Source organism: Octopus bimaculoides, chromosome Z (assembly GCF_046866305.1).
Source record: "Octopus bimaculoides isolate indiv1 chromosome Z, ASM4686630v1, whole genome shotgun sequence".
Taxonomy (NCBI): Eukaryota; Metazoa; Mollusca; class Cephalopoda; order Octopoda; family Octopodidae; genus Octopus; species Octopus bimaculoides.
In genome coordinates, this window is record NC_142944.1 from 56,293,962 (window position 1) to 56,320,780 (window position 26,819).

At 36.3% G+C, this 26,819-nt stretch overlaps 1 protein-coding gene across 9 annotated transcripts in view; it reads right to left on the bottom strand.

Moving 5' to 3' along the window:
* LOC106876559 (calcium uptake protein 3, mitochondrial) overlaps positions 1 to 26,819 on the bottom strand; it is a 444,529-nt gene that overhangs the window by 231,881 nt on the left and 185,829 nt on the right. For all 9 annotated transcript variants that reach the window (XM_089365311.1, XM_089365306.1, XM_089365308.1 and 6 more), the window contains one exon: positions 2,248 to 2,358. In XM_089365311.1, coding sequence (XP_089221437.1) covers positions 2,248 to 2,358 — 111 coding nt within the window. The remainder of the gene's footprint in view (positions 1 to 2,247; positions 2,359 to 26,819) is intronic.

Consider the following 26,819-nt stretch of genomic DNA (forward strand, 5'->3'; position numbering starts at 1 on the left):
CACACAGTGAGACTGAACTCAGAGCCATGTGGTTGGGAAGTTAGCTTCTTACCACACAGCCCTGTCTGCATCATTTATTCAAAAGGGGCAAACAAGGGAAATTCTACACAATAACTCAAACTGCTAATAATAGCAGCCAAATTACCAAATCACAATCTCTATTAAAAAGAAAAAGATATTTGACATGATGTAGAATACTCTCTCAAAACACTGAGTGTTAAAATACCAGAGAACCATGCACAGGCAAGACACCTCACCCCAGATCCCATCCAGGTATGATGAATATCTATGTTTTGCCATGTTTGTGGCTTATTAACATTGTATACCCAAATCAAATCAGAGATGAATAATACAGCCAGTCCACAACAAATGCACAGAGTGTGAAAACTATCTGCTGGTATGCCTGGAGAATACATACATGAGAATAAATTTGAATATGAAATAGAGGCAGTGCTAATATGTTATATATATATAACACCATGCAACTTAGTCTAATGATATACTTTTCTGAAAACAAAGCTTCATAAACCGTATATGTTCTCACATATATTTCTCTTTCTAACAATTGAATTCGGCCATCACCATCATCACCCCTATGTGATCAAGAAGCCTGCTTTACAACCATGTATTCCATGTTTGGTCCTGCTGTACAATACCTACAATATACTTCATGCTATAACAACAGATGGACTTATGATTTATGAGCAGACTTTTATACGCATGGAAACTGTACACAATATATATTATATATCTGTTATACAAGGGGTTGCTGAAAAGTTCCTGGTTTTAAGGGCTTTGTTGGAGGACCAACCTTACAAGATCTTTTACAGGGCTTACAAAAACTGTATGAATCTGAAAGGGGAATATTCCCCTCTCACATTAATTAACTGATCCTCCTGTATTTTCGTTTATTCAAAGCCAGGAACTTTTCAGCGCATCCACTGTTGTTTTCGGAGCAAGAGGGTGAGAGAAGGAGAGTTATGGGGATGCAAACACACCAACACCTGTTGTCAAGCAGTGGTGGAGGACAGACACACACACACACATCTATGACAGGCTTCTTTCAGTTTTTGAATCCACTCACAAGGCTATAGTAGAAGATACTTGACCAAGGAGGCACACAATGGAATTGAACCAGAAATCATGTGATTGGGAAGCAAGTTTCTTACCTCACATCCACAATATCTATATCACTGCATATCTTTCACACATTTTCTTAAATGAGTAGAGAGCTTTGGTTTCTTTAGCCTCCCCTAGTAACTCAACTGGGTCACACAGTCAATTTTCTTTATGTTGCTTCAAGTTCCACCACCAGTTGGAAGCTCTGCAGTGACCACAGTTAGGAGCAGTAATCCAAATGATTGAGAATGAAAGTTCTCCATAGGAATAGCATGATATCCTTTCTTCTGGTTCAGAATGGTCTTAGAATCCATCCAGCTACCCGACTGTACAGTGTTGCCATCTTGGTAATACACGTGCAATGTTGCGTCATTACCCACACAGATTACCATGTCACACTGACTCACTATGGGATTATACTACCCACTGGTCCTGTGTATTCCAATTGTAGTTTGTTTGTGAACTGGTAGTGGAGTGCTTGAAACTTCTCAGCATTGAACTGAATGTTATTTGCATCAGCCCATTTGTGTATTTCATTCGTGTTGCTTTGCAGTTTTAGTATGTGACCAGGTGTGATGAGGGCACTCAGCCACCTGTGATACTTTTCTATCATTTGCATAGTTGATGAGAGTGGCTCACTGTATAATTGAGTGCATGTCTGAGAGAGCCACCACAAACAGTAACGGTTCCTGTACTACACTGCGAACTGATGTCTCCCCAGAGGGCGCACCAGTGCCTACAGCTGTCTGACTTGTGTCATTCACAAAGCCATGCAGCCACTCTCCCAGTTTTCCAGTGACACCAAGGTCACATAATTTATGATATATCACCCCATGATCAACTTTGTCAGAGTTGAAATACATCACATCCACATGGAAGCCGTGTTGTGTGTGTGTGTGTGTGTGTGTGTGTGTACAAACAAGAGAAAAGTTACATAATACATGCAACAGATTTGAGGCCAGCAGAGCTAAAGATCTACTCCATCACCTGTTAGGGTTTCTCATTTGTTTGCCATGTTCATCTTCATCTCCAAAACAAACATACACAAAAAGTGTAAATCATTTCCTTCAAATGAATGCATACATAATATACAGTATACACAAATCAAGAAACTCTTTAAATACTCACCCTGGCTATGGAGGGACCGGAACAAATGCTGAGACATTCTTGACTTATTTGGTGTCTTTTTAAGCATTTCATCAACATCTTGCTTTCTCAGTTTTGTATGACCAATTCGAGCTGAAAGAAAAGGAAACAAAGAATATAAACATATAGTATATATTTGTTATATGCATACATATTCATTGTTATCAACATTATTTTGTTTGATATTCCAGATTTTTCCACTTAATCACAATAGCATGTATGTGTGAGTGTGTGAGAGTGATGGGGTGAGATGGAAAGACACGTGAAAGCATTGAAAATAAGCGGAGAATTATGATGCCACACACATACTACACTGAGTAAAACAGTTGGCTAAACAAGTGGAAAAAGTGTAGTGTTGAAAAGAATGTTTAGTTGTAATGTGTGATGGATGTGACAATTACTATGACAGGGTACTATGACAAAAGGCACCAAGTACACTCTGTAAAATTATTGGTAAATGAAAGAACATGCAGTCATAAAAACAAATACAACATGAAACACGCTAGCAAGATGTGACAACATGGGAGCCATCTAAGAAGGCAGAGACTCTCAATAAGAATTATCTTGAGCAGTAACTACCTATTACAGCATTGGAAAACAGGCATAAAAGGATCACAGACACAATAGTTAGGTACGTAAACAAAATAAGAGAACTTGTTATGTAACAAAAGGCCGAATATTTCCATTGCCAGTTATATTTGAGTATTTGCTATTTAAAAAAACAAACAAAACAATCAAGATTGTTTGGTGCAGTTGTGAAACTTAAGTAATGCATCCTTGAGCCAATGTTTTAAGCTGGATAGAGAGATGGATCGAAAGTGTGTGTGTGTGTGTGTGTGGCTATGATTAGGCTGGCTGGTAGACTGAAACGCTACTCTACATTTTCTATGACATGTAACCACTTCTTTAGACTAGTCAAAGTGAGTGAGCAAAGATACATTTCATCACTCTGATGATAGAAGTATCATGGAAAAGTGAGTGTATAAAGAGTAGGAAAGTAATAACAGTAATGATAATAATAATGGTAATAGAAAGGAAAATTATTAATACTACTATACCTCTTATTGCGGCTATTGCACTATACATGCACACAGTGGTTGGTGTCAGGAAGAGCATCCAGCCATAAAAACCATGCCAAAACAGACACAGAAGCATGGCATAGGCTCCTGCCTGGCCAGCTCTTATCAAACTGTCCAACCCATGCCAGTATGGAAGGAGGACATTAAACAATGATGATGATTACATATATATATTGGGACAAACAAGAGTACATATATTTTTTATTATCTTTAATTACAGAAAGTTACAAAAATGAATCACAGGCTAATAGTTTCACACACACACACACACACACACAGAGTAAATACAGAGAAGAGACTGGAATAACTGATGCTTGCCTAACCAGAGAATGATTGGTTTTGATACAGATGGCATTTCAATAAACCTTGTATAATATATGCATACTTCATCTGAACAAGAACATTTTTAAACTGTACACGCATTAGACCATTTATTTTCAGCATTCTCAAAGTTGAGTTGTATTTTCAATCAGAACTGATATTTTAACTTTCACCTCTCAGATCAATGAAATAAGAAGCAAATCTTATAAAAAAGAATGTCAAAAACTATTTCCATTGAAGACAAACACATTTTTTTACACACACACACATTTTATATATATATATATATATATATATATATATATATATATATATATATATATATATATATATATAATTGCTATATTTGCTGAGAGAGCAAGCCAGGAATAAACTAACAGATACGTAGAGAATTTGTTTCTGAAGAAAGAGGGAAAAAAATGTGAGAAAAAAACAGTGGTGGTATTATTCCCCCACTTAATAAACATAGAGCTAATCTGTGAAGTGAAGTTTGTTGTGCTGTAAAAACATTCTTACATCATGGACTAAACTTTGGCACCAGTCACGAAGTCTCCTACAGTGTACAGTTTTCAATGTGTACATACTGATGTGTGTGTGTGTGTGTGCATGCATTGGTGTGAAGTTTGTGAGATTTTCAAAAATATTATTTCTAAAAATATGTCACAGTTGTACTCTAAAGAAAATACCAACGGTAAACTAGTCTAACTTAATATTTGACATGCAAAATGTGAAGAGACCGTCTTTTGTTTTTTTTTTTTTTACTAATATACACTAACAAACAATAAATAATGTTTATGAATAGGTTTTTTTTATCACAGCAAAAGATAACAAGAAAATGACTTTGACTGCATACTGTCTGCAATAAATCCATTAATTAATACCACACCTAATGTTATGCCGAAACATTGTTTAATTACAGTTAGACTTCATAGGAATATTTTGAGGTTTCTTTTAATACTAATCATTGCTTTACAGATTATTTAACTTTATTATTTGTAGATTAATATAATATTTTCTTAATTAAGATTTCACAAACATCTGTACCTCCAACTTGAGAGAAATTGGTTTTTAAACCCTTTAAAACAAAGTAAACAGAACAGATTTGATGTGACAGTGGAGAAAGGAATGGGTAAGACAAATATAAATAAATAACTATGAAAAAGGAAAGAAACATGACACATAAAACGGGGATATTAATCAATGTGAGTGATGACAAAATGTATTTCATTCGAAGAATTTAATAATGGTAACAGTGAACAATGCATCATTCAAAAGCAGAAGATTAGTGTCAAAGAAATGTAATATTTTTTGATAAATGATTCAATTTTTGGCAGTTAGTTCTCTTTATCACTTCAGATTAGATATCAATATTATGTAATAATGTAAGATGGTAAGCTGGCAGAGTGGTTAGCATGAGAAAACAAAATGCTGAGTGGTATTTCATCTGTCTTTATGGTCTGAGTTCAAATTTTGCTGAAATCAACTTTGCCTTTCATCTTTTTGGGGTGGTGGAGTCGATAAAATAAGTAGCAGTTGGGTACTGGCGTTGATGTTATTGACTTACCCCCTCCCCCAATATTACTGGCCTTGTGCCAAAATTTGAAACCAATATTATTTGATAATTATACTTTTTTTTTTAAATATAATTCAGAGAATTATAATATAATATATAAAATTATAATAACACCTTGAAACTAACAACTTAAAAAAAAAGGTTCCTATGCTAACATAGCTTCTTTCAGTTTCCATCCACCATATCTACCTGCAAGGCAATGTTTGACCCAAGGCTACTGTAGAAGACATTTGCTCAAGGTACCATGCAGTGGGAATGAACCCAGAACCATGTGGTTGAAATCAAGCTTCTTACCACATAGCCACACCTGTGCTTATATGAGCATAAATACAATAATTTTTGTTTACTAGAACAATAGCTAATTGTTTCTTTTTCCTTTTTCTTTTTTTTACTACTGGCCAACTTTTCTTAACATATCATGGTCAATAGTCTAGCATTTTCACAAACAAGATTCGCTGCTAGGTTCAATTTTTAAAAATGTGATGTAAAATGATGAGTAGCATCATGATGTAAATATGAGAGGAAAGACAGCACAGAAAATACAAAAAGATGAAAAAGAAAAAACTGCGACAGTCGAGTTGCGTTTAAATTCCTCATTAAGCACCAAAATGTGGCCTGAAATAACATCAAAATTCTATAATCATTATTACAGAACACAAGCCAAATTTCCTTGTCAATCAAAAGTAGAAACAAGAGTTGTTAAATAGGGACCAAGCTTAGAAAACATCTAATATGTTTTAATCATTATCATCAACATGGATACCAAATCACACAACTGACTATGAAGCCAATTAGCGATAAGCTTGAGATGCCAACATAGTCTAATTGATCAACCATTTAAAGGAGACATGCTACATGAAAATTCAGTGTATAGTTCACTCTATCTGATCAGGGAAAAATAAGGCAGAATATAAGAGCTTCTTTGAAATTTACCCAATGCCCACACAAGTAGTCAAATTTTAGCTCAGATTCCTGTCAAACTTAAGTAATAACAATAAGCAGCATAATTAATATAGAAAAGAACTAAATCATCTTAGCTCAGAAGGATTCATCAGGTTGTTCCAGAGCTGCTTCTTTAACGTCATCAAGTAGTTCCCCTCAATCTTGGCTGTCAGAATGTCTCCCTCGCGCCTCTTATTGAGTGGTAGCAAAAGACCTCATTCAGAACTAGCTTTCATGATGGCAACTCCCACATGCATCTCACTTGTCAATGGGCTGTATGCAATGTTTCAAGTAGCATGGACACTTCAAAAGCAGAACATCCTGCAAGACAGTGAGTGATCTGAAAGACCTGCCATGAGTGTCTACACCTGCTGAAAGTAGTGGATGTTCATGGAAACTGAACACCAATTAACTTGCTTTCAAAGGTAGCTTAATGGTGCAATATATAAAAGTAGGTATCACAAGGAATCTTTGAAAATATTTAAATATAATTTCTACTGTGCATTTTCTTGGAGAGCATACAAAAAGAAACATTGTGGTACTTCACTGGTGAAATTTGGGTGAAGTTTTAGGAAATATGAGAATTTGAATGGTCAGTGAAATGGATGAAATCTTTTTTTTATATCAAATTAAAGTGAAAACCTTCCTCTTCATAACAGTATTATTTTTAACATAACTCTAGTTATGGCACTCGAGCACATTGAATTAAAATGAAGGCTGCCATTCAATAGTCGAAAAGAAGAAGAAAAAACAGGAAATGCCAGGGTATTTGAGGGACCCTGACATGATATGTAACAGTTGGATCATCATCATCATCATCATCGTTTAACGTCCGCTTTCCATGCTAGCATGGGTTGGACGATTTGACTGAGGACTGGTGAAACCGGATGGCAACACCAGACTCCAATCTGATTTGGCAGAGTTTCTACAGCTGGATGCCCTTCCTAACGCCAACCACTCAGAGAGTGTAGTGGGTGCTTTTACGTGTCATCCGCACGAAGGCCAGTCAGGCGGTACTGGCAACGACCACGCTCAATATGGTGTATTTTATGTGCCACCCGCACAAGAGCCAGTCCAGGGGCACTGGAAACGATCTCGCTCGAAAATCCTACGAAAGCCAGTCGGATGGAACTGGCAGCGGCCACGCTCAAAATGGTGTATTTTATGTGCCACCCACACAAGAGCCAGTCCAGGGGCACTGGCAACGATCTCGCTCGAAAATCCTTACACATGTTACGGGCACAAGTGCCAGAAAGGCAACGCTGGGCACAGCTGCTATCCCGATTTCGCTTTCGCTTGCCCCAATAAATCTTCACAAGCTGAGCTTCATGTCCAATGAAGGAGTTCGATTTCACTTGCCTCAACAGGTCTTCGCAAGTGGAAGTTCAGTGTCCAATTTAACTCAATTTAGATTTCACTTGCCTCAACAGGTCTTCGCAAGTGGAGTTTAGTGTCCAATTTAACTCAATTTCGATTTCACTTGCCTCAACAGGTCTTTGCAAGTGGAGTTTAGTGTCCAATGAAGGAAGGAAGGTACGCATAAGTGGACTGGCTGAGGCCTTAGTTTTAGGTCTCATTTGGCTTGCCGGGTCTTCTCACGCACAGCATATTTCCAATTGGCAGAGTTTCTACAGCTGGATGCCCTTCCTAACGCATGAGAAGAAAGTTCACATCCAGAACTTTCAAATGATATATAATTTTCCTCAGGAGATATTATTTTCACATAAAAATGATGAAGCGAAAAGTGTGTTTTTTGCATGTTCAAACTGTGCTTGTCTCCATTGTATGGCATTCTATAGTGATCCCTATCAGAAACGGTCAAAATAAGTAGCAGATTGGAATGAGTACTATGATCAACTAAAAACCCTTGTAATGGTGCTGCTACATGGTCACAGTGACAAAAATGAAGCCAGTAAAAGACTAAATGAACAAACATTATGCAATAAAAGAATAAACATATATTCATTACAGGTATTTGCATAATATTGATGTTATAAAGAGGCAGAGATGAAATGCAAAACAATTAAAGAGGCCCAAGTAGGGAAGAGATTACATCAAAATCGCAACCAATTAGAAGGGTTGAAAATGATGTGCAATTTGCTCTCTAAGTTGCAGTGAAGAGATGATGTTACAAAATTAGTAAAAAAGAACAGAGGTTTACCTATTAAAGACATACTTGTTACCACTGTACCATTATGTAACAAATAGATACCATTTAAAATTAGAATAAAGAAAATAATTAAAGTGGATAAACAAAGTTGTGAATTAATAATTATCGAAGGAATGTGTAACCTGCTTGATAGATGTCATTTACTGATTATTATCAAATGTTACATTTCATTTTTCTTATGCCTAGGTCAGAGGAAGGATAAGGTCTCCATGACTGCTGCACATATTCATCCTCAAACCTGGATTAAATGTTTGTAACCGTGTAGACTCAGTTAAAGATATCCAAAGTAATAATGATAATTATGTTAAACCAGTCAATGGATTAAGCTTATTACCTACAAAATTGCATAGTGTAGCAAGTGAACAGGAAGATCATTGATCACTGAACTGAAACTCATAACAGTTTTGATCCTTTTTTCTTTAATTTTTAGTATCCTGTCATACCTATTTGTATCGTTTACTTGTCAAGCTGGGAAGGATTTGTGTGAGTTAATGAAATAAATACCAGTAATCTACTGGAGTCATTACCAGGTACTATACTATTCACCTATAAAGATTAGGACTGTGTCTCATTAAAATAATCACTAACACCAATAATAGCAAGAAAGTTGTTTGGTCAGTGTTGGCTCAGTGCTGAACAACAGCTACTAAACCAAAGGTTATCATCATCATCGTTAACTTTTACCTTATCTTCATAATCATTATCATTGACATGTTTAATATATATTAATTTATACACAATGCTGTGATTGTACATATATATTCAAAACAATATCTTGCTATGACAATTTCTTTCATGCACTAATTCATCTATAAGGCCCGATTTTTTAATATATAACTAATGGAATTAGAATAGAGACTATTGGTGACCTGCTTTAGTGAAGTCAGTTTGCTTAGAAGCTGAAATGGAGATTTTTCTGTAGCATAAGGGAAATAAATTTTTAACAAAGTAAGGCATAGTTTTTCATCAGGTCTGAACATAGAATTTTCCTTTTCTATTATTTCATCTCACAACCAGCTGGAAGTTGTCTCTGTACCCTGTAATGCAAACTACTGTCTGCATGGTCATTTGACTTCCTGGAAATAAAAGCCAAAGCTCCCTCAAATATAATACACACATACAAAAAAAAAAAAAGAAAAACAGAACAAGATATTCGGTAATCTAGTCCTAGAAACACTGCCTGAAATAAATATGAAATGGTCACAGCTGGAATGCTCATTCAGAACTCACCTGGGGCCAAGCAACAACAATCATAACATATTTATAACAATTTAAAGCTTAATATACAGCTGTTATTCTTTGGCCTAATTCTACCCCAACTAGCATAACTATGTCCTTTGTCACATCATCCATTTAAATAACATGTTCAGGTAAGTACAACAGTCCTTGTTGAATACATCTATCATCTTCAATATACAGTAAATGCCTATTACTATTTTCTGTGAATTTGTAAAGTGCTGAACACATGATGTATAACAGCACACCCTCCTTTTCTACATTCTAAACATGGTCACTTCCTTAATGAAAATTTCTGCAAATAATAAAAAAAATAGTGTGTTTTATTTACAGTGTTTTATGTATTTCTGTTTATAGCTAACTTTATAACTGTAAGCTAATTTTTGACCCGTTAGCCTATATTAGTAACTTCCCAATCTGAAAACTGATACAGCAGACTTATGCGTTAGGCTTTCTCACACATACCTTCAGACCTCTTCATTCAATTCTTGACCCTCCGTGACTTCAAGGCTCCCTGACTGTAGAAGCTTTGACAAGCATTTATTCTTGAAGGCTTTTATAAGCATTTTGATATTAAAAACAAAACTACAAAAATCATGTTTTCCAAAATGCATTTTGATAGACTCTACCATAAAGCTCAAATTCTTTACTGAATAAGCAAAGCATACACTTCTCTAAACCCTCAACATAAATCTGAAAGTTATTCCTAAGAAATTTTACTCAAATTAACTTCTTGCAATTCACTGAAAATCAAAAAAATTTACTCTGAGAAAACTTATTATTTGATAATGATATTACCTCAATGAAAATAAAGAGTATGTATTCTGAAACTGTAAAATAATCCAAAAGTTTATTTTATCTATGATAACTTAAATTTAATACTAGCTCTACTATTAAAATCTGTTTCAGGAGACTAGGAGCTCTCAGATTTTTTTCTTCTAGTGTATCTCTTCATCATGGTTGGCATATCTAGCTTAAAGAGTATCGTGTAAAATGGCCATGTGCCACAGAACAGACATGTATTATTTGTGGTTAATTTTGCCTTTCGTTCTTCAGATTTGATAAAATAAAGAAAATACTAATTCAAGTACACACACACACACCAAAAAAAAAAAAAAAATTCTGATATCATTCCATAAAAGAAATCAATTCCAAAACTTTTTCAACAAGTAATTCAATTGTTGACATGGTTTCAAAAATGCACCTCTGTATCCTTTTCAATAGAAGTATACAGAGGTGCAGAATATTTGCTTTCTTTTATAAGTATTGCTGAAAACCTTTGCTCCCAACAATAAATGCAGCAAGCTAGACACTGTATATAGTTTATAGACAAATGAGTTGTGTTTAATTGATTACAATGACTTCACAAATCCAATATTTTACAAATTTTGTCAACCTTGCAATTACTCTTGCACATTCTAGTTTGAGAATCTCTGTTTTACATTTAATAACTTACTTCCTGCATTATGTCCACTTTCTGTAAGAGCTTCCATCATTCAGTAATAATTAATCATAATAAGTTTAATCAGTGAATGAGGAAAACATCATTCACCAAGATCTGACTTTGGCCTTTTCAGCATTAAAAACTTCCTCAGCTCTGCTGACCCTTTATTCTCCTTTACCATTTTTTTATGACTGTTTGTTTTACCCAAATCAGCACTTACCTAGAAAAGCTCCACTCACAGCTGTCCTAGCTATAAGAACTGCATCTTTTTACTCTAAACATAACATATTCTAGGACCACATTATTAAACGGCCTCTAACATTTTACTCTTTTTCTTGACCAAAGTTCTTATGAAATAAACTTATTTGGGTTTCATGTCATTTTAAAATAATCTAGCATTTGTAGGAATTTAAAAAAGTAAATTATCTTTTTCATTAACAAACTGGTGTTAGGAATATAAATTCACAAAAAATTTCTTACATAAAATTATGAAAGGTTTTAATTTAAATAACATTTTAAAATGAGAATCTTGTGTTATTGGTGCTTTCACGTAAGATGCTGTGAAAGGGTCAACACAGTTGAATCTGCTTTGAGGGTTTCTAACAGATCAAAAGATTACACAGAGGTTTCCTTGCAGACTTTACTGCTTACACTGTCTGCTAAAATTTTTACTTGCCTTGTGTGGATGTAGTTAATTAAATGAAGCGCTTAACAAGTTTTGTAACTGTGATCAATCCCTCATTTTTTGTTGGAGAGCATGTCATGCTATCCTAAAATTTTGTAATTAAAAAAGGAATTGCCTACTTGAAAGACAAGCTTTATGAGCTTCCAAAAAAAGATTTAGCCATGACATTGACTTTACAAGCAATCAAGTCTAAAATGTTACTCCATTGAAATGATGATTTATTATATCAGCATAAAGCCAGATATATATACAGAAGGGTATAAGTATTGAATTGATCCCTCTATTTCAATGGTATTTATTTTAATGTTACAAGAGGAAATTACAAAAAGAAAGAAAAGCAAAATTTTAAAAATTCTAGCAGCATCTGAATTCTAAACACTGTCATTTATTTACTGCAGAACTCAACTGTTTCACTCAACTTACTGACTTTGTTTCTTTGATTTATTATTTTTTAATTGAATTTACTTATTTAATTTCAATGCTCTCAGTGACCAGAGAAATATGCAAGTTTCAAACAAAAAGTTACTTGGCTGAAATTTAACCACCAAATGCAAAATTAATAATTATAAATTTCAATAACATTTAAGAACTTGCACAATTCCACACTCCCTAAAATATTCAAAGATACCATTGAAATTGCTAACCTTTAAAAAACAAATAAAAAAAAAATTTTTTAATTGTTAAATTCCAAAAGGAATTCAATTCATAATTTGTCTGTAGACTGAAAGTTCTAAAAGTTGAAAAAAAAATTTGTTTTGCAGTATATCTCTATATTGCTTTCATTGAAGTGAATGTTACCATGCTGGGATAGTTCATTTGGGACTGAAATACAAGATCCTTAGATAGGAAATAAAATGAGTTTTGCAAAAAGGAAGGGGAGAAGAGAAAAGAGTAAAATTACAAAAGGGGTGGGGATGAAGAAGAGAAGAATAAAATTACAAAAGGGACAAGAAGTGAAATTTTAAAGGGACGGAACACAAAATTGCAAGCAGAATAAAACAGTAAAGTTAGTTCTATTTATTTATATTTAATATATATTATTGTATATTTACTTGTAATGCTAAAAGAAATGACAGATTAAAACAGAATGACTTGTCAATAAAGACAATTAATTACATCTTATGTATCAGGAATCAAGGTTCATTATTTCAAAGATATGCTTCAGATTGCATTAACGAATGTAAGAAGTTCATTCCCAACATGGGTTCAGTTCTGCAGTGTGGTACCTTGGGCAGGTGCCTTCTACATAACCTAGGGCTCACCAAAATCCTGTAAATGAATTTGGCAGATGGAAAGTAAAACAAAAACAAAAAAAAACAATTTTTAATTAAGTGTGTGCATGTAAGCATGAGCACATACATGTGTCTGTGTGTTTGTTTACATTTGAGCTCTACAAAAGTTGCCCAATGCAGGCAGTGTTGATGCCATTTCTACAGTCATCAAACAACCTGCAGCTTCACACCTTCAACAGCATGTGAAATAAGACTTGCCAACAAGAAAGGTATCTGGCTGTAAAACCATGTCTTTAAAAACTATATTTCTTTAACCCATGCTAGCAAAATGAATGAACATTCAAAGAAAAAAAAAGACATATATTCAGGGGCATACATAAAAAACATACCAATAAACACAGATATATATACCATGAAGATATGCATCTTCAAAATTATTATTTTAGGTCTATTGAAGGCAGCGACCTGGCAGAAATATTAGCACACCAGGCGAAATGCCTAACAGTAACTCATCTGTCTTTATGTTCTGAGTTCAAATTCCACTGAGGCTGACTTAGCCTTTCATCCTGTCGGGGGGGGGGGGGGGGGGTCAATAAATTAAGTACCAGTTGCGTACTGAGGTTGATCTAATCGACTAGCCCCCTCCCACAAAATTTCACGCTTTGTACCTAGAGTAGAAAAGATTATTTTGGGACTATTTTTGTATGCTTGCATGGTTTCAATGTAACCTGCAAATGATAGGGGTCTTGTTGTAATGTTATAATATTCAGCATCCTTAGATTAACCTTCACTATTTCTTCCAAGGTTTACTCTTCTGCAAGGTTCTTTTAGAATGATTTCCACTTCTTTACTGTATCAAATATCTGTAGCAACTTAGTCTTCTGTCTTCAACATTCCATTTAATTACTCTTATACATATGTCTGATTCATTGTTTGTGCTTATTAATATTACACATTGAATGGCAGTTACTCCATTTTGCTTCAATTTTCATACAACATTTATATTCAACACCCATTGTTTGTTATCATGCAACACCTTACTTCATTCATGAGATTAAAATAATCAGTCCCTCATTTGGAGAAAGAATCTTTATGTTACATACAAGGGTGATAGTTCCCTGAAATTAGGTTATTATGCTTTCAATACAAAAGCTGTCAATTACTTTTAGGGATCTCTACCAAACATTTGGATGAATTTGAGTTCTCAATGCTAACTACTCTTTTAGACATGAAATCTTATTTCTCTATCAGTCAGCCTGTGATCCCATAATATCTCTTGTACAATCATAGCTTATACTGGATGTAACACATGGAATTCCTACCTACTCGATTTCTGCATATTGAAATTGGTCACTCCCCACATGGCATCAGGATCCTGTCTTTCTGTAACTAAAACTTTTGTCAGTTCACATTGAAACCTCTCAACCGTAAGTTTTATTTCCTGTCTGTTAGGAGAATTATGTCACCAGCATTCAAGTTTCATGGTGTACCAGTTTATACTTTTCTTTTATGATCAGGTGAGTCAAATTTTGATATTGCTCACTCACCTTGCTGACAACATACCTGTACAATGCACACAAACCATTCATCTGTGACAAACCTAACTACATGGTACAATACTCTGCAAGTCATCAAAGATTAGTTCCTTGCTAAGAACTTTTATACTTGCCTCAAAAAGAGGACCAGTGGCATCATGGCACAAACAAAAATGGTATTCTATCTAAGTTAATTGTTTTTCTCTAATTACTTGTACTACAGCTCTTTCTTTATTAACTGGCTTCAATAGTTTTAAATTTCTGTGGTTACTTCTTTTAAAAAACATCACTTTCACACTTCCAGTAACTGATAATGGTAATACTAAATCAGTTATTGGAAATGATCTTCATTTATATTTCCTGACTAAGTGGTAGATGCATACCTTAGTTCAAAGGATATATTCAACATCTCAACAACTATCTTCGGTCATTCACCTGCTTTTCTTACTTTCATGTCCTCCAATGAAATTTCAGCCATCACTTTTAATAGCTGGTTTATTTATTGGGTTTGCTTAGGATAATTCTTTTATCTCCTATATATTCTCTTCCTTCTGTATCCTCTTGTATTTCCATGCTGCCTTCTCAAATATTAGTGTCAATGAGTGTACTAATACCATTTTCAACAATGATATTCAGACTCATTGTCTTACAAACCAGGGCAGCTCAGGCCTCTAACCCATGTGTTACCAACATGAAAAAAAAACACTAGACTTCTTTCTTGATAAGTATACCTAATGTCTAACTTCCCTTCTAATTACCACATACTGTTTCTTATTTTAACCCCCCCCCCCCCATTCTTTCAAGCCTATCTCTAAGATATTATGAGTCTATTTATCATATAATTTCACTATTATATCACCTATCTGATTAAAACCTTACTCCATCCATAGATTTGGTCCATGGCTCACCAGGTTCTGTTTTAACCATAAGACTACAACTCCAAGCGATGTATATACATATTAAAGGGGGTAATGCATATGAAATATATCAGTGAGCTTCAAAACTCTAAACTCTGATAAAAGTGATATGTTTCTAACATTCAAAGTTTTATAATTGTCGTATTGAAACAGAACCTACATTTTTCCCAAGACTACATTCAAAGTTACACACACACCCATGCAACGAGTAGATCTAGAAAATAAAACTCCAACTCCTTCATGGGATACAATTTTATTATTTCCTTCATATTCATCATATACTTCAGAAACATAATTGTAACAAGTGCTTGCTTATCATACTGGGACCTTTTGCTTTTTTTTTTTTATGGTGATTGATGAAATTGTAAACTTTCTGTACAAAAAAAAAAACCTAAGAAAACAAGAATTTTAAAATGCATGCGTGTGTAAATATAGATATTTTAATATGTGAGTATCTCTACAGAGAAGTGTAACTATATATGATTATTGTAAAAATAATATTAGTTATACTGAAGTTATAGTTCTTCAACCCCAAGAGAAAAAGTGCTGACAACCATCCATCTTGCTCCTATTTACATTCAAGGATTTTGCGTAAAAAAAATATGTAACACCCAATGCACTCAAATATTATTCAACTAAATTTTTTTTTTTAAATGTCTTAGAAACAATTGTTGCTGCTGCCACCCCTTTCACAATCACCACTACTACCACTATCATATATTTATGCAAGTGATCATCATCATCATCATCATCATCATCATCATCATCATTATTATTGCTTAACATCCATTTTCCATGCTGGCATGAGTTGGACAGTTTTTCATGAGCTGGCCAGCTGGGGAGCTGGTCAGACTCCAATTACCTGTTGTAGCAGAGTTTCTCTGGCTGGATGCCCTTCCTAATACCAACCACTTAACTGAGTGCACTGGGTGCTTTTTACTTGCACAACAACAATAATAACAATAATAATAATAATGTATGGACAGGCTATTGATACCATCGGGGGAGGTTATGAAGTAGATAGGAGAGATGGGCTATAAGTACTTGAGGATTTTGGAAATGGATAAATTGATGGAGAAAGAAATGACAGAAAAATTTAAGATTGAGTACATGCACAGACTGAGACGGATCCTTAAGTCGAAATTAAATGGGCGGAATAAGATTGAAACTATCAACACCTGGGCAGTTTCATTCCTTAGATATGGAGCCGGGGTAATCGCATGGACAGTAGACAAACTAAACAGTTTAGACAGAAAGACAAGGAAGTTACTAACTAGACATGGGTCACTCTACCCAAAAAGTGAGACAGACAGACTGTATGGACCAAGAAAAAGAGGGAGAAGAGGACTTATTGGATGTGAACACAGCATTAGAGCAGAAGAAAACAACATAGCATAGCATGTAAAAAATTCCACAGAACCACTATTATTGGAAGTAAGACGGTCAGGCTTATGTAGGATGAAAGATTGCAAAGATAAAGATCTGTACAAGCACTTGAGAATGAATGACTGAAAATAGGTGGATAAAGAAAAGAATGCATGGTCAATTTCATAGGGATGTTGAAGATAAGACAGACAGAGAAAAAGATGGCTATGGATGACTAAAAGTGATTAAAAACCAGAAACGGAGGCTCTAATCTGTGCTGCCAAAAAGCAAGCATTAAGAATGAATTACATAAAATACAGAATAGACAACACATCAGGAAGTGATAAACGCAGAATCTGTGGACAAAACGGTGAAACTGTATGGCATATTACCAACCAATGTACACCACTAGCCCAGAAGGATTATAAGAGACGCCACGACAATATAACCAGGCTTGTTCATTGGACACTTTGCAACAAGTATGGACTTGACAGAGTAAAAAATTGGTACAACCACAAACCTGAAGGCATTATCAAAAATGATAATGCAGAGATCCTATGGGAGTTTATGCTTCAGAGCAATCATGAGACAGAAAATAGGAAGCCAGACAGTGTTAATTGAGAGAGAAAGCAAACTATGCTGGATCATAGATATAGCATGCCCAGCTGACAACAAGGTATGCGATAAGGAAGAAAGAGAAGTCAATAGATATGACAGGTTAGCTTGGGAGGTTAAGCAGTTGTGGTGACTGTAAAACTGGTAGTAGTACCAATAATTGTCGGAGCCCTGGGAACAGTGAGTAAAACTCTTGAGAAGTACATGGAACAAGTAGGGGCTGCAATAAGGGTGGAGCACTTGCAGGAAACAGCACTGCTTAGAACCATTTGGATGGTGCTCATAAAATAAAGGGTGTTAGCTTAGTTCACTAGTAGTGAACAACTGACACTGTAGTACATCTCCAACGTTAGGAGCTGTGCAAAGACAATAAAATAATAATAATGGTTTCAAATTTTGACACAAAGCCAGCAAGTTCAGGGAGAAGGGGTAAGTCAATTACATCAACCCCAATATTCAACTAGTAATTATTTTTTCAAGCCCAGAAGGATGAAACATAAAGTCAACCTCAGTGGAATTTGAACTCAGAATGTAAAGATTATCAAAATCCTCCTAAGCATTCTGCCAGGTGTGTTCACAATTCTGCCAGCTCCCTGACTTAATAATAAAAACAATAATAAAAATAATAATAATAATAATCCTTTCTACTATAGGCACTAGGTCTGAAATTTTGTGAGAGGGGACTAGTTGATTACATCGAACCCAGTGTTTCGCTGGTACTTAATTTATCGACCCTAAAAGAATGAAAAGAATGAAATACCACTAAGCTTTTTATCTGGCAGGCTAACAATTCTGCCAGTTCACTGCCATAATAATAATAATAATAATAATAATAATAATAATAATAATAATAATAATAATCCTTTCCCCTATAAGCACAAGGTCTGACATTTTTGTAAAGAGGGTGCTGGTCAAATACATCAACTCCAGTGCCCATCTGGCATTTATTTTATGAACCCTGAAAGAATGAAAGGTAAAATCGACCTTGGTGGAATTTGAACTCAGAATGTAAAGACAGATGAAATACCACAAAACATTTCGTCTGAAGTTCACCGGTTTTAATAATAGTAGCAGTTTTTAGTGATAAGTGCCCAACAGGGCATAAGGCACACGCTAATGTACTAATGGAGTGGCAAGCAGAATTACAACATGATTATTACTATTGTCATTGTTATCATTCAAATAATGGCAGAATCGGTAACACACAAGAAAAAATGCATATTAATATTTCTTAAGGTTAATGTGGCAAGCTGGTAGATTCCTTCGCATGTCGGACAAAATGCTTAATGGCATTTTGTCCATCTTTACATTCCGTCAAGGTCAACATTGACTGTCATCCTTTTGGAGTCAACAACATAAGCTGGGATCGACATAAGCGAATTACCACACATTGCCAAAATTGCTGGCTTTCTGCCATAATGTGAAACCAATATTTCTATAGGTTCTTTACTTTCTGAATTCAAAAGCCACTAAAATCAACTTTTCCCTTCATCTTTTGTGGGTTGATAAAATAAGTACCACATCAGCACTTGAGTTAATGAAACCGACTATCCACCCCATCTAAAACTATTGAGCTTGTTCCAGAATTTGAATAAGGATTATGCCCCTGGGGTCAACTTTGCCTTTCAAGGTCGGTAAAGTACCAACTGAGCATTGTGATCCATTTAATAGACTCAGCTCCTCACACTGAAACTTGCTGGCTTTGTGCCGAAATTTGAAATCATTATTATGATAACAGTATCAAAAACAAGGAAAGAGGCTAGCAATTTTGAGGGAAGGGGTAGATAAGTGATACTACTGATCCTACGACTTGACCGTATTCTGTCAACCCTGAAAGATGAAAGGGCAAGCTGACCTCTTTATATTCTGCTTTCAAAAAAGCAGGATTTGAAACCAGTGCATAAAGAGCAGGAATGAATGCCGTGATGTAGTTTTACTGATGCTGCAATAAACTCAATCAGACTTTGATCTCTAAAGTTCAAAAATAGGAGGAATGAAGATAAAAATGCTATTAGGGGCTTCCAGTTGAGCTCCATCCCAGACAGAACAGTGAGTTAAAATACTGGGCTTTGAAACCAAACACTGACAGAAGAAGGAGACAGTCAAAAATTAAATAAATAAACAAATATATTGGAAACAATTGAAAGCTTGCAAGAAGAATGTTTCTTGAAAGATATTTCTATAAGCGTTCAATATAAGGTGTATTCCCCTCCTCCAACTATTTCTCTTACACACACACACACACATATATATATAGATAAAGGTAAGTATCACTACTTGAAATATCAAAAATATATACTTATGTAGTATATATGCAATATAATAACAACAATTTGTAGATAAATGTGATGTATATAAAGGCATCAAAACAGATTACATTTTCTTCTGTTATTCAACCTAAATCTATGCAAACTAAAGTTTCATGCACCAGCTTCATAGAGAGTCTGTCTGCAATCAGGATATCCCAGGAGTGCTCTGTGACTGACAAATGCAGAAACTGTTGCAGAATCTACATACTAAGAGATAATTCACAACGGGTCACTCCAATTTTGTTTCAGAACATTTCCCAAAGTGATAATTTGATCTGTTGACCCTTTTGTACATGATGAAAACCCAGACTCCTCATATTGTCCATGAAGAGAATTTTTCTCTTGAGAAAATTTCAGCAATATATTTTCATGTCTAAGTGTATATGAACATCCTAAACATAATTGTACGCACCTGTATTTGATTTATTGCTGTATAGTGCAGCTCCAGTTAGCTACTTCCAGCTTGACAAAGCTTTCCTCAAACCAAAGGGGTGGAAGGATAGCCAGAGTAGCGAGGTGTATATATGTGTGAATGAGTGTGTAACTTTATAAGAATATCTGTATGAATGCATGCACAAAAACAAACATGTATGAGGGTGTGCACACATGCACATGTATTAATGCATACATGCATAGATACATACATGAGTGTGTATTTATGTGCATATATGCAAATATACAAGGGGATGGGGCTGAAAAGTTCCTGGTTTGGGTTAAAAGAAAATACGAGAGGTATCAATTGATTATGATTTTATGCAACATATCCTCCTCTTGGATTCACACACTTATTGTAGTGGTACTTCGGTTTTTCTAAGCCCTATAACAGAACTTGGAGCGTTGGGCATCTGACCAGGCCTTTCACAATACCCTTAAGGTCAAGAACATTTTTCAGCAACTCCTTGTATATATGTGTGTGTGTGCACGTGCATGTGTCTATATGTGTATGTGTGTGTGTGTTTGTATAAATATATGTTTGCGTAATATCTGCATTTCTAGTATAAGAACAAGCTATTTTTAGTGGCTAGAAAAGATTGCTAAATACCTGTAGATGATAACACAAAAGATGCAGAAATGCAGGCAACCTACAACTCAATAATATCATTCACAGCTCAAAAGAGTATTTTCCACATTTATCTATTAAGAGAATTTTCTCTCAAGACAATTTCTACAGAGTTTGTATTTTGCCATTCAAATGTTTGAAGACATGTTAAATATAATTGTACATGCCTATCTATCCTTATCATCATCATCATCACCAACATGCTCGCCTAGGTTGGACCCGTTTGATAGAATTTGGCAAGCCACAGAGTTGCACCAAGCCCCAATCCACTTTACAAAGTGCACTGGGTGCTCTTTTTGTGGAATCAGCATTAACAAAGTTGCTAAGGAACAGGAAGAAAGAAAAAGAGCAGGGAATGGAAAATAAAGGAGAAAACAAAACAAAAATCCCCATGACTATATTTGAGGCAGGGAGTGTTTGAGAGGGGATCTATCCCAGGTGTTGAGAAGTTATAAAGGTGCAGCAAGAACAAACCTAGATAGCTTGTGATAGAGATACAAGGCTGAGTGGTTGGAAAGCTGGGAAGAAGACAGAAGTGGTGGTGAGATGCTGGAGAAAGGTGGGGGATGTTAGGTGATGAGATGTGGGGCAAAAGCTAAATGGGGGTAGGGCAGAGAGAGAGAGAGAGAGAGAGAGAGAGAGAGAGAGAGAGAGAGAGAGAGAGAGAGAGAGAGAGAGAGAGAGAGAGAGAGAGAGAGAGAGAGACCCATATGCAAAAATATATCCAAGTTTGTTTTAGGATATTATTTTTGCTGCAATGGCTAGGTCTTCTTCAGCAGAGCACATTGCCAATCTTGTCAGTCCTTTTTAATCTATTCAGCAGCATGAGATCAGATTTCACAACTTCATCCTGTGCTTTCCTGGGCTTACCTCTTCTGCAAGCTGCATCTAGTTTAAGCAATCAACACTTCCACATACAGCTTTCCTCTTTTATATGCATCACCAGTGCATCCTCTCTCTTGCATTTTACATCATTTGATTCCTCTTATATCTAATATATATATATATATATATATATAAAGTGTAGTATATTGCCACTTAAGTGTGGCTGACCCCTAGGGGTGGATGTTACTGTTGCTTTTAGCCCCAGGAGGACATCTCCTCCAGCTGGCTTATCGACACACTACTGTGTCCTGTTTGCCAAGGGAAGTTATCCCTCTCACCACGATCTATAGCACGAACGGACCCGGGTTTCAGGGTTATTTCCCTTTGTCGGCGTTTGATAGCCACTGATCCTTGGTGAGAGAGACAAAATCCTGGCAATCTTATATCTACTTTTCCAGTGAAATTCTTCACTGATATCGAAAAGGTGAAAACAAGCAATGTTAATTCTCTAAATGAAGTATTAACAGTAACTGCACGATAAAGAGTACTATATTGCCACTTAAGTGTGGCTGACCCCTAGAGGTGGACACAGTAGTGTGTCGATAAGCCAGCTGGAGGAGATGTCCTCCTGGGGCTAAAAGCAACAGTAACATCCACCCCTAGGGGTCAGCCACACTTAAGTGGCAATATACTACACTTTATCGTGCAGTTACTGTTAATACTTCATTTAGAGAATTAACATTGCTTGTTTTCACCTTTTCGATATCAGTGAAGAATTTCACTGGAAAAGTAGATATTATCTTGGTGTGTTTTGGGTGGCATGAGCTAAAAAGGAAGTATTGTTGTTTGTCTGTAGGTTTGTGGTAGATGTTGGTTGTGATTTGGTTATTAGGTGTTTTTATAATTAAGAGATCAAGAAAAGGGAGATGATGTTTGCTGAATTCCATAGTGAATTGAATGCTGGGATGTATGTTGTTAAGTATAGATTTGAATTCTAGAAGTTTTTCATAGGATTCCTTCCATATGATGAAACAACCATCCAAGTATCTTTTCCAGTTATCCATTAAATAGATGTGAAAAAGGTGTCCAAATTTCTGGCGTGAGATTTCATATAGTGATAATTCAAAAAAACCCATTATGAGGTTCGCAAGGACTGGTGCAGCTTTGGTACCCATCGCGATACCACATTTTTGGCGAAAGTATGTGTCTGCAAACAGGAAGTAATTGTTGGTCAGAATGAACTTAAGTGATTCTATGATGAAAGTTGTGTTGATGCGATTAGGAAATGTTTCTGGGTGTTTGTGCAGCCAGAATTTAATTGCCTCAATCGCATATTCATGAGGGATATTTGTATAAAGGTTGACCACGTCAAAAGAAACCAAGAATGTCTCCTCGTTTGTTGTTTTCGGGAGGTGATTGAGCATGTCAAGATCATCTCTGATGAAACTTTTGATGTGGCTTAGGAAAGGTTTCAAAAGAATGTCCAAGAAATTGCTTAAGCGATGTGTTTCGCAGGAGGTGCCTGCTATAATGGGTCTTAGTTTTAAATCTTCCGGTGCCTTGATGTTGATGTAGATTTCAGAGGAGAGTTTGCAAGCTTCGGTGATGGATTTGTTCTTATGGATTTTAGGGAGGCCATAGAAGAGGCTGGGCTTGCATTTGAAATTAGTGATGTAATCCTTTTCTTTGTCCGTGAGTCCTTGACCTTGCTGGAGTGTAAGGGTGGTGAGGTTTTTGAGAGTTTATTGTTGTTTATAGATGGCGATAATTTCATAGAAGGAGTTGTCGTTTAGTAAGGAGAGTGCTAGGTGTTTGTAAAAATCTGTGTTCACTAAGTCCATAAAGAACAAATAAATCTCCCTCAATACCGCCAAATTCCACTCAGTGGCCACATAGACTCTTGCGCCAGAAACAAAAACCCTAAATTCCTTATATTCCCTTTCTATCAATGTAAAGACAGAATCTCCACACAAGAAAGAATCAACAAGGAGAATCTTTTCATAGAGAAATTCCAACCATTTCTTAACACACATACTCCTCAGTGACCTTATTTCTCTAGGAACAGACATAAACTTCCTGTTGAAAAAGAGTTCATAACTCCAACTAAAAAGATTTGTCTCCCCTTACACATACTTTCTGTTTTGACACCACACTTCCTGCTTAACACAAACTTTTAGCCCCTTTTCTCTTTTTTTAAACCTAACACAACTCTCAATTCTCATGCATCCTTATTTTTCCAACCATTATATACATGAATTACCATTGAACTTCAAAAGCTCAAAGACAATATAATGTATTGGTATATTTTTTTTTTTTATATATTATTTTTTTTTATATATTATTTTCTTCATTTTGTACTTCTTTGTAAAAAACATTTTCATTCTCCCTCTTCTTGAAAATTTGCTATGCAATGAAAGCCGGTTAGAAATCTTTATTAAAATATGCTTCCAGTTTAGCATTCTGCCTTATTATTTTTCCTTTTCCTATTATTTCTCCACATGCGGTTAACACAACCCCACTATTTACTGACTTATATATATATATATATATGTATATATATATATATATATATATATCTCATCATCATCATCATTTAATGTCCACTTTCCATGCTAGCATGGGTTGGACAATTTAACTGAGGACTGGTGAAACAGATGGCTACACCAGGCTCCAATCTGATTTGGCAGAGTTTCTACAACTGGATGCCCTTCGTAACGCCAAGCACAGAGTGTAGTGGGTGCTTTTACGTGCCACCAGCACGAAGGCCAGTCAGAAGGTACTGGCAACAGCCACACTTGAAATGGTGTATTTTACGTGCTACCTGCACAGGGGCCAGTCCAGTGGTACTGGCAACAAACTCGCTCGAATGTCTTTTCATGTGCCACTGGCACAAGTGCCAGGAAGGCGACATTGGTAACGGTCATGCTTGAATGGGGCTATTTATGTGCCGCCTGCACGGAAGCCAGACAGCTGGTGCTCTAGCACCAATCACGCTTGGACGGTGCTCTTAGTGATTTACTGGTACAGGTGCCATCACGATTTCGCTTTTGCTTGCCCCAACAGGTCTTCGCAAGCCGAGTTTAGTGTTCAATGAAGAGAAGTTGGCATGGGTGCCAGTCTACAAATTTAGTTCGATTTCGATTTCACTTGCCTCACCATGTCTTTGCAAGCAGAGTTTTGTGTCCAATGAAGGAAGGTACACATAAGTGAGCCGGCTACACCCCTGGCGGAGGCCTTGGATTTACGTCTCACTTGGCTTGTCGGGTCTTCTCACGCGCAGCATATTTCCAAAGGTGTCGTCAGAAGTCATCGCCTCAGTGAGGCCCAATGTTCGAAGGTCGTGCCTCACCACCTCATCCCAGGTCTTCCTGGGCCTACCTCTTCCACAGGTTCCCTCAACTACTAGGGAGTGGTACTTTTTCACACAGCTATTGTCATCCCTTCTCGCCACATGACCATACCAGCGCAATCATCTCTCTTGCACACCACAACTGATGCTTCTTAGATTCAACTTTTCTCTCAGGGTGTTTACACTCTGTCGGGTATGCACACTCACATTATACATCCATCGGAGCATACTGGCTTCATTCCTTGCGAGCTTACGCATGTCCTTGGCAGTCACGGCCCATGTTTCACTGACATGTAGCATGGCTGTTCGTACACATGCGTCGGAAGCTATCATATATATATATAGATACACACACACGTGTATAGAAATATATATATACACATATATATGCACAAGCATATATATTTACTCATATACACACACATACATACATACATATATACACACACACATATATGTACACATATATATTACAAGTGATGAAAGTTATGGAGAGGGTTGTAGCCCAACTAATTAGGAAGAGAGTTGGTCTAGAGGAGATGCAGTTTAGTTTTGTGCTGGGGAGAAGCACCGGACATGATATATTTCAGTTAAGGCACCGGCAAAACATGTACCTAGCCAAAAATAAACCCTCGTACTTGGCTCTTGTTGACATGGAGAAAACCTTTGACGGGGTCCCCTGCTCCCTTATCTAGTAGTCAATGAGGAAATTAGGGATAGATGAATGGTTACTGAGAGCTGTACAAGCCAAGTACATGGATACTGTCAGTAAGACGAAGGTTGGCAATGAGTATAGTAATGAATTCAGGGTATAAGTAGAGATTCACCAAGGATCAGTCCTCAGCCCCCTCTTATTGATCATAGTCCTTCAGGCAATAACAGGAATTTAAGACAGGCTTCCCCTGGGAGCTCTTCAATGCTGATGTTCTTGTTCTTATAGCTGAATTACTACCAGAACTAGAAAAGACATTTCAGGTATAGAAACAAGGACAAAAGCCATGGGGCTTTAGAGCTAATTTAGCAAAATTCAAAGTTCTAGGAAGTAAGAAAGAGGACAAATCACAAATGCCTCCAAGTAGATGACTCTGCTTGGTTTGTAAACAAGGCATAGATAGAAACCCCATAAGATGTACCCAGTGTAGGCTATGGACACATAAGAGGTGCAGCAATATCAGAGGAAGATTAACAGGGAAAATAGCTTTTGTGTGTGGAAGATGCACAGGTACAATAAATACTGACAATGTACAGAAAATAGATTCCATTATCTAGGTGATCAAGTTAGTAGCGGAGGTGGATGCTCCGAGAATATAGCTGTGAGAATAAGAATGAGGTGGGCAAAGTTCAGAGAGCTCCTACCTCTGCTGACAACAAAGGGCTTCTCCTTCAGAGTGAAAGGCAAATTGCATGATACCTATGTGCAAACAGCCATGCTACACAGCAGTGGAATATGGTCTGTGACTGCAGAGGACATGCGTAGGCTTGAAAGAAATGAAGCTAATATGCTTTCCTGGACATGTAATATCAGTGTGCATGTTTGACAGAGCGTGTCCCGAGAAAAAAACTGGGCTTAAGAGGCATCGGATGTGATGTGAAAGAGAGACAACTGCACTGGTATGGTCATGTGATGCATATGGATGAAGACAGCTGTGTAAAGAATTGCTAATCTCTAACTGTGGAGGGAACCTGTAGAAGAGGTAGACTCAGGACGACATGTGACAAGGTGGTGAAGCACGATCTTCAAATGCTAGACCTCACAGAGGCAATGACAAGTAACCAAGCCCTTTGACAATATGCTGTGATTGAGAAGATTAGTGAAGCCAAGTGAAATTGTAGTGATGGTCAATTCTAGTGTCACGTAACTGACACCTGTGCCAGTGGAATGTAGAAGCACCCATGC